At 35.6% G+C, this 14,434-nt stretch overlaps 1 protein-coding gene across 12 annotated transcripts in view; it reads left to right on the forward strand.

Annotated features, from left to right (window-relative positions):
• Window positions 1–14,434, forward strand: part of EVI5 (ecotropic viral integration site 5) — a 234,397-nt gene that overhangs the window by 159,835 nt on the left and 60,128 nt on the right. For all 12 annotated transcript variants that reach the window (XM_005204328.5, XM_059885080.1, XM_059885081.1 and 9 more), the window contains one exon: window positions 7,715–7,810. In XM_005204328.5, the coding sequence (XP_005204385.1) occupies window positions 7,715–7,810 (96 nt within the window). The remainder of the gene's footprint in view (window positions 1–7,714; window positions 7,811–14,434) is intronic.

A 14,434-nucleotide genomic window follows, 5' to 3' on the forward strand; every position in this document is an offset into this window, starting at 1 on the left:
AAAGCATGGAAAAGTTTTTGAATGCAAGTATTTTTTTTCCTTAAATAAATTTATAATACAGCAATGATTAGAGAGAAGGCGAAGTTGGGAAATGAGGTAGAAGGAGAGGGGTTGTATGTGTGTGTGTGTGTGTGTGTGTGTGTGAGAAATAACTAAAGAGATGACTGTGGTGAACATTAGAATGAATTACGAGGGCAAGTTTGGTTTTGTTTATGAGATTTAAAAAAAAAAACTAGACATTCATCTTTCCATGGTGAGAGAGTAGGAATAATGCCCTTTAAAGATTCCAGCCTTACTATTCTATGATAAGAAATAAGACTTTCAATGGCAGATATAAAGCTGTAATTCCATCAACTTGTTCTAGTGTCATTAAAAACCAAAAGTGAAGCTTGAGTGGTTTATCAGTGTCACTGAAATCCAGAGATGAAATTACATCCTAATAAATATGCATGACTGTTACAGTTTACTCTGACAGAAATCTGTAGGCAGTACTGAAATTTGTACTAATGTAAGAGTAGTCCCTCCTGAAGTATGTAACTAAGTGTGCTTTTTTTCTCTGTCTTGTGGGATCTTAATTCTTGGACTTGGGATTGAACCTAAGCCATGGCAGAGAAAGCACCGAGTCCTAACCATTGGACTGCCAGGAAATTCCCTAGGCTAATTTAAAAATAAGGTGATGTAACATGAGATTACATCAATTTGATTTATTATACTAATATCTTTTTCAGTTTTTTATTTTGCAGTGTCTGTCCTGACTTATTTTTAATAAAGAACTAAATTTAGTATTTTATTATTGATATGTTTTCCTTTAAACACATTGATAACATTGTTGCTGGATTTGATATTGTACCCCAAATACCTTAGTACCTTTTAATCAAAGTAAAGTGTTATTTGGAAATAAATATTTGGGGAGTTTGCCGATGAAAATAATTGTTTGCTTTGAATTTGTGTAAGTAATGGGCCCACATTCAGAATTCTGAGAACTGATACGAGATCTTATTTAACTTTAACTTTTCATTAATACCTCTGTAAAGTATATACAGATGCTGATTCTGAGATCTCCCCTGTGTTTAAGGTGTATATTGGTTTGTTCAAATTTTTTAAATGCCTTTTGCAGATTTCCAGCATGACCAATGTTAATTGTCACCCTAGCATCTGGCACATTCTGATTAAGTGTTAAATATTTAATTTGTCATATTGAAACAATTCAGCAGTAAACTGAACTTTTTCAAGAGAGCTAGTCTTTCAGTTATATAAATCTGATAGTTTTCATTTCATTTTATGTGATTATAGCTTGTGGTTTGTTGATAAGTAATTATTAAAGCTCATGCTGTTTTTCATTGATGTAAAGCAGGATACTGTTTTCACTTGTTTTTAATTTTTTTTTTTTTGGCTGCGCTGGGTTTTTGTTGCTGCATGTGGACTTTGTCTAGTTGCAGCGAGTGGGGGCCACTCTTGGTTGCAGTGTGCGGGCTTCTCATTGTGGTGGCTCCTGTTGGTGGGGAGCACAGGCTCTTGGCACTCACGCTTCAGTAGGTGTGGTACACAGTCCTAGTTGCTATGGCGTGTGGAATCTTTCAGAACCAGGGACTGAACCCGTGTTCCCTGCATTGGCAGACAGATTCTCATCCACCATACCACTGGGGAAGTCCGGGATACTGTTTTTAATATTAGCATTATCATTGTTATTTATCCCACTTGGTTTGAGTACTTATACATCACTGCTTCATTTTTGTTGAGCATTGAGCATACTGTTTCATTTTGGACACTGCCTCAGAACCCATTGGATAGTATAGTGTTCCATTTATGCACCTTATTATTCTTCTAAAGTCTGAAAAATCTGAAATTCCATAACATACCCGGCCCCCAGAATTTCAGTGGTAAGATTGTTGGATTTCCTGTGTAAATCTAAATTTGAAAATTATACAAAGATTTTATACTCTAATAACAGATATATAATTTTCTATCTCCAGGAGAAAAGGTATTACATATTAATATACAAACTTATAAAATTGTGTAATAAATAATGTTAAGTGAGGAAAGCTGAACAAAGTATTTTATGATTATAATATTGTGCATGTATGGAATAATGATAGGAAGAAAACAAGAAATTAAACCTGTTGCTTATCATGTAATTTTTAGTAGCTTAATACTTGTGCATTTTTTCATAATGCTTTGATGTTTTTAAAGCTAAATATAAATGAAAACATTCAAATCCTTTTTATCTTACTCTCTTCCTGACACTACCACATATACCCCTTTATTTTTTCCCCAGATAATGGCTTTTATTATTTTCTGATAACTTCCTTTAGAGTTTCTTTTAGGCAGATACTAGTAATTAAAAGTATATACTTTTTCTTCTCACAGTCTTATGTGAAAGTTAGCAGACAATAATATATTCTGCTTTTTGCTTTTTATGTTAATATGTTTTGTCCAGCTTTCAGTTATCAGTGCTTGGAGTCTCCTCGTTAGTTTCCAAGATGCATTGTTTTCCATTGCATGTATATACCCCAGTATCCTTGACTAGGTCCCTATTGATGGGTTCATGGTTTGTTCCCAGTGTTTTACTACTACAAGCAGTGTATAGTGAATGACTTTGTACATACATATTTTCAGATGTATAGAGGTATATCTACACATTTCTATAGAATAAGTTACTATAAATTTGATTGCTTGGTCAGAGAGTAAATACCTTGGTACTTTTTTAGTTTTTGTCAAATTACTCTCCTTAGGTTTGTACCATTTTGTGCTTTGACCTGCAGGGCGTGATGGTACCTGTTTCTTTATCATGTTTCTTATAAATTGTATAATAAAGTCTTTTCATTTTAATTAGATGCAATTTATATGTTCTAGATCAGTGATTTTCAAATAAGGATTGGAGGAGGTGAGATTATGAGACTTCAAAGAATGATAACATCAGCATACATATTTGTCAAATATTTGGGTGTCTTCTTGTAGGTTATTCTTATAAGCATTGGGGATACAGTAATGGAGAAGGTAGACCTAATGTTTAGTGAAACAATAAATAAGAAATAGAAAAGATCATTAGTAATAATGTTCTATAGAGTGAGAAGTTAGAGGAAGTGGTAATTAAGATCAAATGCCAGGAGATGGTATCAGAGCTGAAGAATAAGAAAGAACCAGCCATATGAAGAGTAGGAGGGAGATCCTTAGATGAAAAAGGTCAGAGATCAAGACCCAAAAAGCAGGAAAGAACCTGGTTGCTGAGTCTCATATATAATGCAGAGCTGAATAAGATAAAGCCAGGGAGGTAAGCTAGGACTTAGCTTCTTACCATGTAGATATTTATAGGTCATGGTAACAAGTTTGAGTTTTACTGTTAAATGCTGTGGGAGGCCACTGAGAGGTAGGATAAAAAACATGATACATTTTTTTGATTTGCTATATTTGCTTCAGTTTTTTATTTAAATTTTATTCATTATTTTATTTTTGTTTGTGCTGGGTCTTTGCTTTACAAGAGCTTTTTCTCTAGTTGTGGTGAGTGGGGGCTTCTCTCTAGTTGTGGTGCGGGGGCTTCTCTTTGCAGTAGCTTCTCTTGTTGCGGAGCACGGGCTTTTGAGCTTGCAGGCTTCAGAAGCGCTTGGGCTCAGTAGTTGTGACACACAGCTTAGTTGCCCCACAGCATGTGGAATCTTCCTGGACTAGGGATTAAACCCCTGTCCCCTGCATTGGCAGGCAGATTCTTAACCATTGGACCACCAGGGAAGTCCTTTGCATCAGTTTTTTACTTTTACTTTTGAAATAATTTTATGTTTACAGTAAAGTGGCAAAGATGGTACAGAGAGTTCCCATATAACCTTTAATCAGCCCCTCCTAATTTTAACCTGTTACATAAACATGACACATTTATTAGTACTAAGAAATGAACATTAGTAATAATGTTATTACTGAATTACAGACTTCATTCAGATTTCCCCATCATGTCTCATTCTTCTTTGATCTGTGAGGTATGCTGTAGAAATCCCTCAGTTTAGGATTATCTGATGTTTTCTTATGCTTAGACCAAGGTTATGTGTCTTAGGCCCTTTCTCAGTATATTATATCAGGGGCATGTATATGTTCAGTTGCTAAGTCGTGTCCAGCTCTTTTGCAGCCCCATGGACTGTAGCCCCGCCAGGCTTCTCTGTCCATGGGATTTCCCAGGCAAGAATACTAGAGTGGGTGGCCACATCTTCCTCCAGGGGACCTTGACCCAGGGATCAAACCTGCATCTCTAGCACTGGCAGCATATTCTTTACCACTGAGCCATCTGGGAAGCCCATCAGGGGGCATTACCTCTGGTGCTATTAACTTTGGTCATTTGCTTAAGTTGGTATCTGCTAGCTTTCTCCACTTACAGAAGTCCCCCCACCCTCATACTCTGTTCCTTACAGGCAGGTTACTGAGCCTAGATGATGGTCCAAGTGGAGGAAAGGGCATTAAGTTACAACTCCTGAAGGAAAGAGTATCAAAGAATTTGTTACAACCACCACAATAGGGCAATAATTAATGAGTATTTGGAGGAACTATTATGACCAACTTGGACTGCAAGGAGATCATTCCCTGGTGGCTTAGATGGTAGAGCATCTGCCTACAATGTGGGAGACCCGGGTTCAATCCCTGGGTCGGGAAGATCTCCTGGAGAAGGAAATGGCAACCCACTCCAGTATTCTGCCTGGAAAATCCCATGGACAGAGGACCCTGGTAGGCTACAATCCATGCAAAGAGTCGGACACGACTGAGCGACTTCACTCATGACCAACCTAGACAGCATATTAAAAAGCAGAGACATTACTTTGCCAACAAAGGTCCGTCTAGTCAAGGCTATGGTTTTTCCAGTGGTCATGTATAGATGTGAGAGTTGGACTGTGAAGAAAGCTGAGCGCTGAAGAACTGATGCTTTTGAACTGTGGTGTTGGAGAAGACTCTTGAGAGTCCCTTGGACTGCAAGGAGATCCAACCAGTCCATTCTAAAGGAGATCAGTCCTGGGTGTTCATTGGAAGGACTGATGTTGAAGCTGAAACTCCAATACTTTGGCCACCTCATGCGAAGAGTTGACTCATTGGAAAAGACCCTGATGCTGGGAGGGATTGGGGGCAGGAGGAGAAGGGGACGACAGGAAGAGATGGCTGGATGGCATCACTGACTCAATGGACGTGAGTCTCAGTGAACTCCGGGAGTTGGTGATGGACAGGGAGGCCTGGCGTGCTGCAATTCATGGGGTCGCAAAGAGTTGGACACGACTGAGCGACTGATCTGATCTGATCTCATCTGAGGCTACTGTCATCTCAGGGTTAGCTAAAGCTAAAGGATGAGGCTTTTTAAGTGGCGCACTCAGTGGTTGCAAGGTGGTGCTGGCTGTTGGAAAGAGATCTTTGTCCTCAAGGGGCTCTGTCTTAGCAAAGGATACAGACAGACACACCATTACAATGCAGTATGAGTGGTGCTATGATTGAGGTGGTACATTGTATCCTGTAATGTGAGTTTAGTGTTAGATTTATGGTTCAAGCAAAGCTCACTAAGGAATGATTCAGCTGAGACCTTAAGGATGTGTAGGAGTCAGTTGACGAAAGGCAACAGAGAGTTCACTAGGCGAAGGGAACAGCACATGTGAAGAGCAAAACAGAGAAGGTTGTTTGCTTGAACTAAAAGTTCATTCAAGTTGGAGGAGAGTGTGTGATAAGGAATACTGGTAATATATGAAGCTAGAGCAGTAGATAGGGAAGCCAAATCATGGGGAATCCTGGACACCAGTAAAAGAACCTGTTATCTCAAGATCTGTGGAGTACTATTAAAGTGTTTAAAATAAGGGAGTGACAGAGATTTGAGTTTTATTAAACATAGACACAATGGTGTATTGGAACTAGCTGGTAAAGGCTTGCAAGAACCAATTGTTAAATTTTCAGGAATTTTGTGACATAATTGTTAAACAGCCATATTAAAAATTAAATTATTTAATGTAATTAACAAATTATGATAAAATAATGATAGTAAATACTCAAACTTCATGATTTCCTAATTTTTACATTTTACTATTATCTGTGCATTTCAGATTATTTATGCTTAACTATATCTGTATTGTAGACATACCATGGTGTGCCACTGATGTTATCTTCACTAATATTCACTAATGTTATATCAAGTTGAAAGGAGCCATGATGGGAGTAGTTATACCACATGAATTGGCAAACTACAAATCAAAGCTTGACTTACTGTTTTGTTAATTATCTAGACCAGAAGTTGGCAAACTATAGCCCATGTTCCAAATCTATCTGTTTGCCTGTTTCTGTAAATAAAGTTTTATTGGAATACATTCATTTGTATATTGAAATATATTCATTTATTTCCTATTCATTTGTATATCGTCTGTGACCACTTTCACACTCCAGGGGCCAACAGAGTAGTTGTGATAGCCTGTATGACCCATAGTCTGAAATTATTTACTATCTGGCCCTTTAAAGAAAATTTTTGTGTCCTTCTCTAGACTGTTAAAGCTTAAAAATGTGTTGTGTCTTTAGTCTTAACATTATGAATAACACAGTAATATTGAGGAAATTATCTTCCAGTATTTGATCACTGTTATCAGAGTGATAATAACTCTATTATCAGAATAAATAACATGAACAAAAATTAGCCAGAGTTCACATCAACACTTTACTTTTTCCTCATTTTCAGTGGTAGATGACTTATGGACACAAGATTTGGCAAAAATTAAGGAAAGCATTCTGTGAGAGTATATTGACTAAATAGAATTTATAATAATGAGTGTTACATGTCTTAACTGTTACATACTGTACATCTTCTATTTCAATCTAGATTTAAAATATATTGTAAATATACATACAAACACATTTGTACACGCACGCACACACTTGCTTGAGAGCTGGTCATTAACTGGGTGCAGAAACTATACTTAGTGGCCATGTACAACGTGGCAAAAATATTTAAAGCAATATTTGCTTGAAAGAAGTACCAGGATCATATCTAAAAAGATAAAAGAATGAATATATTTTTATTTAAAAGTTTAATTATATTTTTACTAGGTTTGAAATTTTAAAAAATTTTGATATTACTGTCAGGTGCTTAATTTCTCCTATGGTCACCATGCTGCACATTTTTGATACTGATTGCTAAATTTCAACTGAAGTTAATATTTCCTCAATATTATATATTTTTGTATATCCCATCTTTCTCTTCTATTATCTCCTTTTTAGTATAAAGTAAATATTCATTAACATTCATTGCCTCAAAATGTAATTTTAAAAATATTATCTAGCTAATATACAGTGTCTATATTCCCTATCAATCTATTGCCCTAGTTACATATTTGAAAGTTCTCAATAATTGTTCTTGGATAAAAAATTAATTTTTCACAGTCAACAGTAATTTTAATAGTTTTAATTGTTAACTTTTAATTTAAAAGTTTGAGCCATATTTATATACAAGTGCTCTTAAATATGGAATGCTGTTCTGTATATTTATTCTTCATTTTATACCAAGTTCAAGATATAATGGCATTTAAAAAGTTTTTTTATTGGAGTATAGTTGATTTACAATGTTGTGTTAGTTATAATGGCACTTTTTTCCCCTCTGATTTAATCAGGGGTCTATTTGTTACTTTCTAAATTTGAGGCAAGGTACAGTGTTTGTATTTTATTAATGGTTTGGTTTATTGTGTGGTTTATTTTTGATTTGTTTTGTTTACCACTCTAGAACAAGGAAGAAGTGATGGCTGTGAGACTCCGGGAAGCAGATAGCATAGCAGCTGTTGCTGAACTACAGCAGCACATTGCTGAGCTTGAAATCCAGGTACCATATCAAAATAGTAAAGTAAATGTAGTAATAATGCAGTTATTTCCCCTTTCCTCTGCACCTGGATAGTGACTTTTGTCTTCATCCTAATGACTGTGTTTCTGTATTCAACACTTCTTTCCAAGTCCAGTTTTTTAAATTGCAATAAAAAATACTTACTGCAGTAAAATTTACAATTTTAATGTATACAGCCTGTTTCATTAAGTACATTCTCATTGTTGTGTAACCAATTTCCAAAACTCTTCACCTTGTAAAACTGAAACTTTGTGCCTATTCAACAACTCCCCATTCCCTTCTTCCCTCAACCCCTGGAAACCACCCTTGTGCTTTCTGTCTCTGAATTTGACTCCTCTAATTAATCTCATGTAAGTAAAATCATAGAGTATTTGTTTTTCTGTGACTGGCTTTTTTTTACTAAGGGTAATGTCCTCAAGGTTCATTCATGTTGTAATGTTGTATCAGAATTTGCTTCCTTTTTTATGGCTGAATAATACTCCATTGTGTGTGCCTACTACTTTTTGTTTATCTGTTAATTCATTGATGAACATTTAGATTGCTTCTGCCTTTTGGCTGTTGTGAGTAATGCTGCTATGAGTATGAGTGTACAAATGACTATTTGAGCCCATGTTTTCATTTGTGGGGGGTATATACCCAGAAGTGAAATTGCTGAATCATGTGGTAATTCTGTGTTTAATTTTTTGAGGAATTGTTATACTGTTTTCCATAGCAGCTGCACCATTTTACATTCTTACCAACAATTCACAGGGGACTAGTTTTTCCACATTCTCACCAATACTTGTTAATTCTCTGTGTTGTCCTTTTTTTTTTTTAAGTAGTCATCCTAATGAGTATGAAGTGGTATCTCATTGTGCTTTTGATTTGCATTTCCCTAGTGATTAATAAAGGTCTTCCCTCGTAGCTCAGTTGGTAAAGAATCTGCCTGCAATGCAGGAGACCCAGGTTCAATTCCTGGGTCCGGAAGATCCCCTGGAGAAGGAGATGGCAACCCACTCCAGTATTCTTGCCTGGAAAATCCCATGGACAGAATAGCCTGGTGGGTTACAGTCTGTGGGGTTGCAAGACTGGGATACGACCTAGCAACTAAACCACCACCAGTGATTAATAATGTTGACCATCTTTTCATATGCTTATTTGCCATTATGTCTTCTTTAGGGAAATGGTAGGTTCAGTACTTTGCCTGATTTTTAAATGGATTGTTGTTGAGTTATGGAAGTTTCTTATATATTCTCAAGGTCAATCCATATCAGTATATGCAAATATTTTTCAAGGTATTTCCTCTCTTTCTGTGGGCTATCTTTTTGTTTTGTTGTTAATGTCCTCTGATACACAAAAGTTTTTATTTTTGAGGTCCAACTTATCTATTTTTCCTTTTGTTACCTGTATCGTATTTCCTTATTGTCAAAGCTATCTTTGAAAGAAAATTCAAAACTTTGAAAATAAGTGTTTTGTCAATTATGAACTACTGTATAATATAAATACATTTGATTTATATTATTTGCATTATGGGCAAAGTATTATGTTTAAAAGTCTTATTTTTAAAAATGTGTTATTACATTCTATTCCAACCCATAATACAGTTTTGGCTGGAACATCTAGAATTTTCTTCCCACCTGAAATGCCTTTTAGTCTGTAAATTTCAATTTAAGATCTGGGTCAAAAGTAATCATAACACATTATGATTTGCAGAAGTTTATAAAACAGTATCCTTTATGTTCTGTTGATAGTATTCCCCAGAAATTATTGCATATCCACAAAAACTTTAGGGCTTCCCTGTTAGCTCAGTTGGTAAAGAATTTGCCTGCAGTGCAGGAGACCCTGGTTCAATTGCTGGGTCGGGAAGATCCTCTGGAGAAAGGATAGGCTACCCACCCTAGTATTCTTGGGCTTCCCCTGTGGATCAGCTGGTAAAGAATCCACCTGCAGTGCACAAGACCGGGGTTCAATCCCTGGGTTGAGAATATCCCCCAGAGAAGGCAAAGTCTACCACTCCAGTATTCTCTGGAGAATTTGATGGGGTCGCAAACAGTTGGACATGGCTGAGTGACTTTCACTTTCAAAGAAAAACTTCAGACAAGAACCAACTGCATAAGATATCTGTTATCAGCTATTTAAGTCATGCTATCATATGCAATTCTAGTTTTAGTCCTTTTATATCATGAAAATTATAAAATTTTGTCACATTTCTGTACATCTTAGTCACAAAATAGCAAGATTTGATTACTCCTTTTGTTGATTCTTAAATGCTAATTAAAATGAAGAACGGTATGCTGCATGCTTTGTTTAAAATGGAATATAACACGTATTTCACCAGTTTTAAAAAACAAAAGGAATGCATAAAATTTTACTATTAAATTTTTTTTTTTTTTTTTTTTTTTTTTACTGTTAATAGGAGTATGTTAGCCTCAAATGTCTCATAAGTGAATCCTAATTGCTGGTTCATTGGTATTTTTTCGATACTTAACTGGCTGGAGCTTATCTCATATGTCATTATTGACCCCTTTGTCCTCTTAGCTTTTTTCCTCTCTTGGCTTTCCTAGCACCATCCACTTTTGACTCTTTGCTTGTTGAAGTTGTTTTCAATTCTGTGTGTTTGTATTCCTCTGAGAATCCAAGATTTTTATGTTTTTAAAAACTATTCAGTGTACAATGAAGGACCTCACTTACATAGCTTCAAGGGCCATCTTTACAACAATAAATTCTAATCTGTCTCCATCCTAGCATGTTTCCTTCTAACAATCTTATACCCTATTAAAAAATTATTTATTTATTTGACTGTGCCAGGTCTTAGTTGGGGCAAGTAGGATCTTTAGTTGTGGCGTGCGAACTCTTAGTTGCAGCACATTGAATCTCTTCCCTGACCAGAGATTGATCCCAGGCCCCCTGCGTCGGGAGCATGGAGTCTTACCAGGGAAGTCCCATAATCTTATATCTTTAAAAAAAATTATGAACATAGTATACAGAAAAGTTCATAAAACAAAGCTACATTATATGTAAAAACAGTATCCATATAACTAATACTTGGGTCAAGATAGAATATTGTCTGTATTCCAGAAGTCTGTGCGATCACACCCTGCTCCCTTATCCTGAACTTTATAGCAGTGACTCCTCTGCTTTACCTTATAGTAGTGTCATCTTGGAAAATCCCATGGACGGAGGAGCTGCAGTCCATGGGGTCGTTGAGGGTCGGACACGACTGAGTGGCTTCACTTTCCCTTTTTACTTTCATGCATTGGAGAAGGAAGTGGCAACCCACTCCAGTGTTCTTGCCTGGAGAATCCCAGGGACGGGGGAGCCTGGTGGGCTGCCGTCTATGGGGTTGCACAGAGTCGGACACGACTGGAGTGACTTAGCAGCAGTGTCATCTTTGTATTCATCTCTCATCCATACAGTTTAGTTTTCTGTTTCTGAATTTCGTGTAGAGTCATGTTGAATATTTGTGTCTCTTCTTTCTTTGTTCACTGTTACTTTAGTGGGTCATCATTTTTCTTATTGCAACAGTTCCATTTTATAAATATATCGCAATGTGTATGTCCATTTTAATTTTAGTGGTCATTTGTAAATTTTCAGATTGGGACTGTTACAAACAATGCTGTGATTATAAGCAATCTTATACACTATACTGACCACAAATGCACAAAAGTTTCTTTAGTATGTATGGCAGGGTGTGGAATGACTGGGTCATAAGCATGCAGATCTTCAGTTTTGTTTTCCAAAGTGTTTGTGCCAGTTTTAACTTCCAACCACAGCATATGAAAGTTCTGTTGTTCCACAACACTTGGTGGTGTCAGATGTTTTAATTTATGCCTGTCTGGTGGGTATGCAGTTATATTTCATCATGATTTTAATTTCCATTTGCTGGAAATTTCCAACTAATGAGGTTGGCAACTTGGATTTCATCTTCTATAGAGTGCCTATTACAATCTTCTGTATTTTTTCATGTGGGTTGTTTATCTTTTTCGTATGTATATATAGTTCTTTTAAGTTTTATTTTATTTTTAATTGGAGGATAATTACTATACAATATTGTGATGGTTTCTGTCATATGTTATGTTTTATAGATATCTACTTCCATTTTGTAACTTGTCTTTTGTTGTTGTTTTTAACATATTATGCCTTTTGATCAGTAGACCAATGTTTTTAATGGACAGTAGAGAGTTCCTCCTGAAAGCTGTACAGGAACTCCAAATTCAACATGTTTAAAATCAAATGTGTTTCTATTCCATCCAGTGTTTTTATACTTTGGTATCTCAAGTCTTGTTTGATGGTATCATCTCTTACCAAATTACTCAAACTTAGTAGGGACTTCACTTATTATGCCTTTATTAATGTTCTGCCGTATTTATCAAGGCTGAGTATATACATTTTCAACTTTATTTGAGAATATGAAGTTATTTTCACAGTGTTTGTGCTAGTTAACATTCCTACTAGCATTTCAACTGCTCACCTACTCATGTAGATTTGCCTTCAGTGCAGTCAGTTCAGTTCAGATCAGTCACTCAGTCGTGTCCGACTCTGCGTCCGCATGCCAGGCTTCCCTGTTCGTTACCAGCTCCCAGAGCTTGCTCAAACTCATGTCCATCGAGTCAGTGATGCCATCCAACCATCTCATCCTATGTCGCCCTTTCTCCTCCTGCCTTCAGTCTTTCTCAGCATCAAGGTCTTTTCCAGTGACTCTGTTCTTCGCATCAGGTGGCCAAAGAATTGGAGCTTCAGCTTCACCATCAGTCCTTCAAATGAATAGTCAGGACTGATTTCCTTTAGGATTGATTGGTTTCAGGTATTTCTTAATAATTCATATAGATTAAACATGTCCAGCTCTTCAGTTTCTTCAAAAGATAAAAGTCATGGGTAAATATAAAACTAAATCAAAGGTAATTTTACTCATTTCAGAAACTTAAAAAAAAAAAAAATTTCATGGCCTTTCTGTTCCTCCCTGCTACTCCCTAATGTATCTGCATTCATCCCTACCTGAACGTCACAACTTGCTGTTCAACTTCTTTTTCTCCGGCCTGAGCTCTCCCATGGAGCCACCGAAATTATCTTTCTAAGGCATAAAAACCTTTATTGACTACCTTTTACCTACTAAATCACATCAAAACTCCTCAGCACAAATGGTAGGCTTTTCATTATTGTTGAAACTTTCACCTCCAACCTCTTCTTTGACCATTACCACCCTATCCTCTCTCCCTAGCACCTATACATAAACACACACGCTCTCACTTTTTAAAAGTTTTTATATTCTTTTAAAATTTTGTACCTTTTACAAGCTATCATGTCTTTAGAAAATTGCTGTTTTCCTGTATTCCCTAGTCCTCTGCTTTTTACATCATTCTGCTTACTGAGTTTTCCTTGACCAGTTTGCTATGTTTTCCATAAACATCTTAATGATTCAACCTTCATTCATTTATTTATTATATACAAGTTAAAATCCATAAATAGATCTTTTGTTAAAATCCTAAACTCCTTTTTCAGTTACGAAAACAATACATTTTAGGTTATGTTTAATCATGGAAATATTTTAGATCATTTTCAAGTTCCACTAGGGGGAGAACTCAACTTAGTCAAATATTTTTATACTTCAAATCTCTTCAAGACCAACTCTTCCAGTTACTATTGCTGTCTTGTAAATAAAAATTTTACCCACAAATCAAATTCTTCCAAACCCTTCATTTCATAAATTACATGACTATGCAATTAGTTATTGATAAAAATAAAGGCTACTTTTAAAAAAAAGTAGTAAAGAAAATTGTACTTTTGTGAATGTCTCATTTAGATGAGGAAATACTCATTTATGTACATACTGTAGCATTCTGTAGAAGATATACTTATGAGGTTGAAGTTTATTGTATTTATTTTCAAAGAGTCTATAGTCAACGTGAAACTTTCAGGTCTGGTTCATAATCACTACCCTGCCATGTTATTCTGAGTGAACTACATTTGTAATATGCTTAATGTTCTTTATAATAATGCCTTTTCCACAGTCTTTGGAGGAGCTACTTTACATTAATGTTTCATAGTGAATTTAATTTTTTTTTAAATGTGGCATCTTTCAAATTTTAGCCATTTTCCTGAGTTATTTGTAAAAGTTATTGCTGAGGTTTCCTCCTTCTCAAGCAGAATGACACTTATTAATGGATTTTAGTCACTATGTAATGCTTGTTTGAAGCAGATCATACCCTTATAGAATTAAGGGGTGAACTCTAAAGTGACATTAAATATAAAAAATATGATATCATGTATATTATTTTAATATTTTTCAGAGTAATCATTATGAACTTTAAATACTATATGATCTCACATCATTCAGGTCTCTATAGTTTTCTTAGATAAAGCTCCTGTTGCCAAATTTCTATCTAAAATAATATTCATATCCTAATCACTGTACTCTTATGCTACTTATATTTCTTCACAACAATTGTTTCTTGCCATAAATTATACATTTTTGTTGTTGTCCACTTCTCCACTAGAATGGAAGCTCCATAAGAGAGAAATGTTTGCCTGTTTTATGCAGTCACTGTCTTTCTCAGTGTTGGTATATAATGTTTAGTATATAACCATCATTCAAAAATTTATATTTGAAGAAGTTAAATTAAGATAATA

Source organism: Bos taurus, chromosome 3 (genome assembly GCF_002263795.3).
Source record: "Bos taurus isolate L1 Dominette 01449 registration number 42190680 breed Hereford chromosome 3, ARS-UCD2.0, whole genome shotgun sequence".
Lineage (NCBI taxonomy): Eukaryota > Metazoa > Chordata > Mammalia > Artiodactyla > Bovidae > Bos > Bos taurus.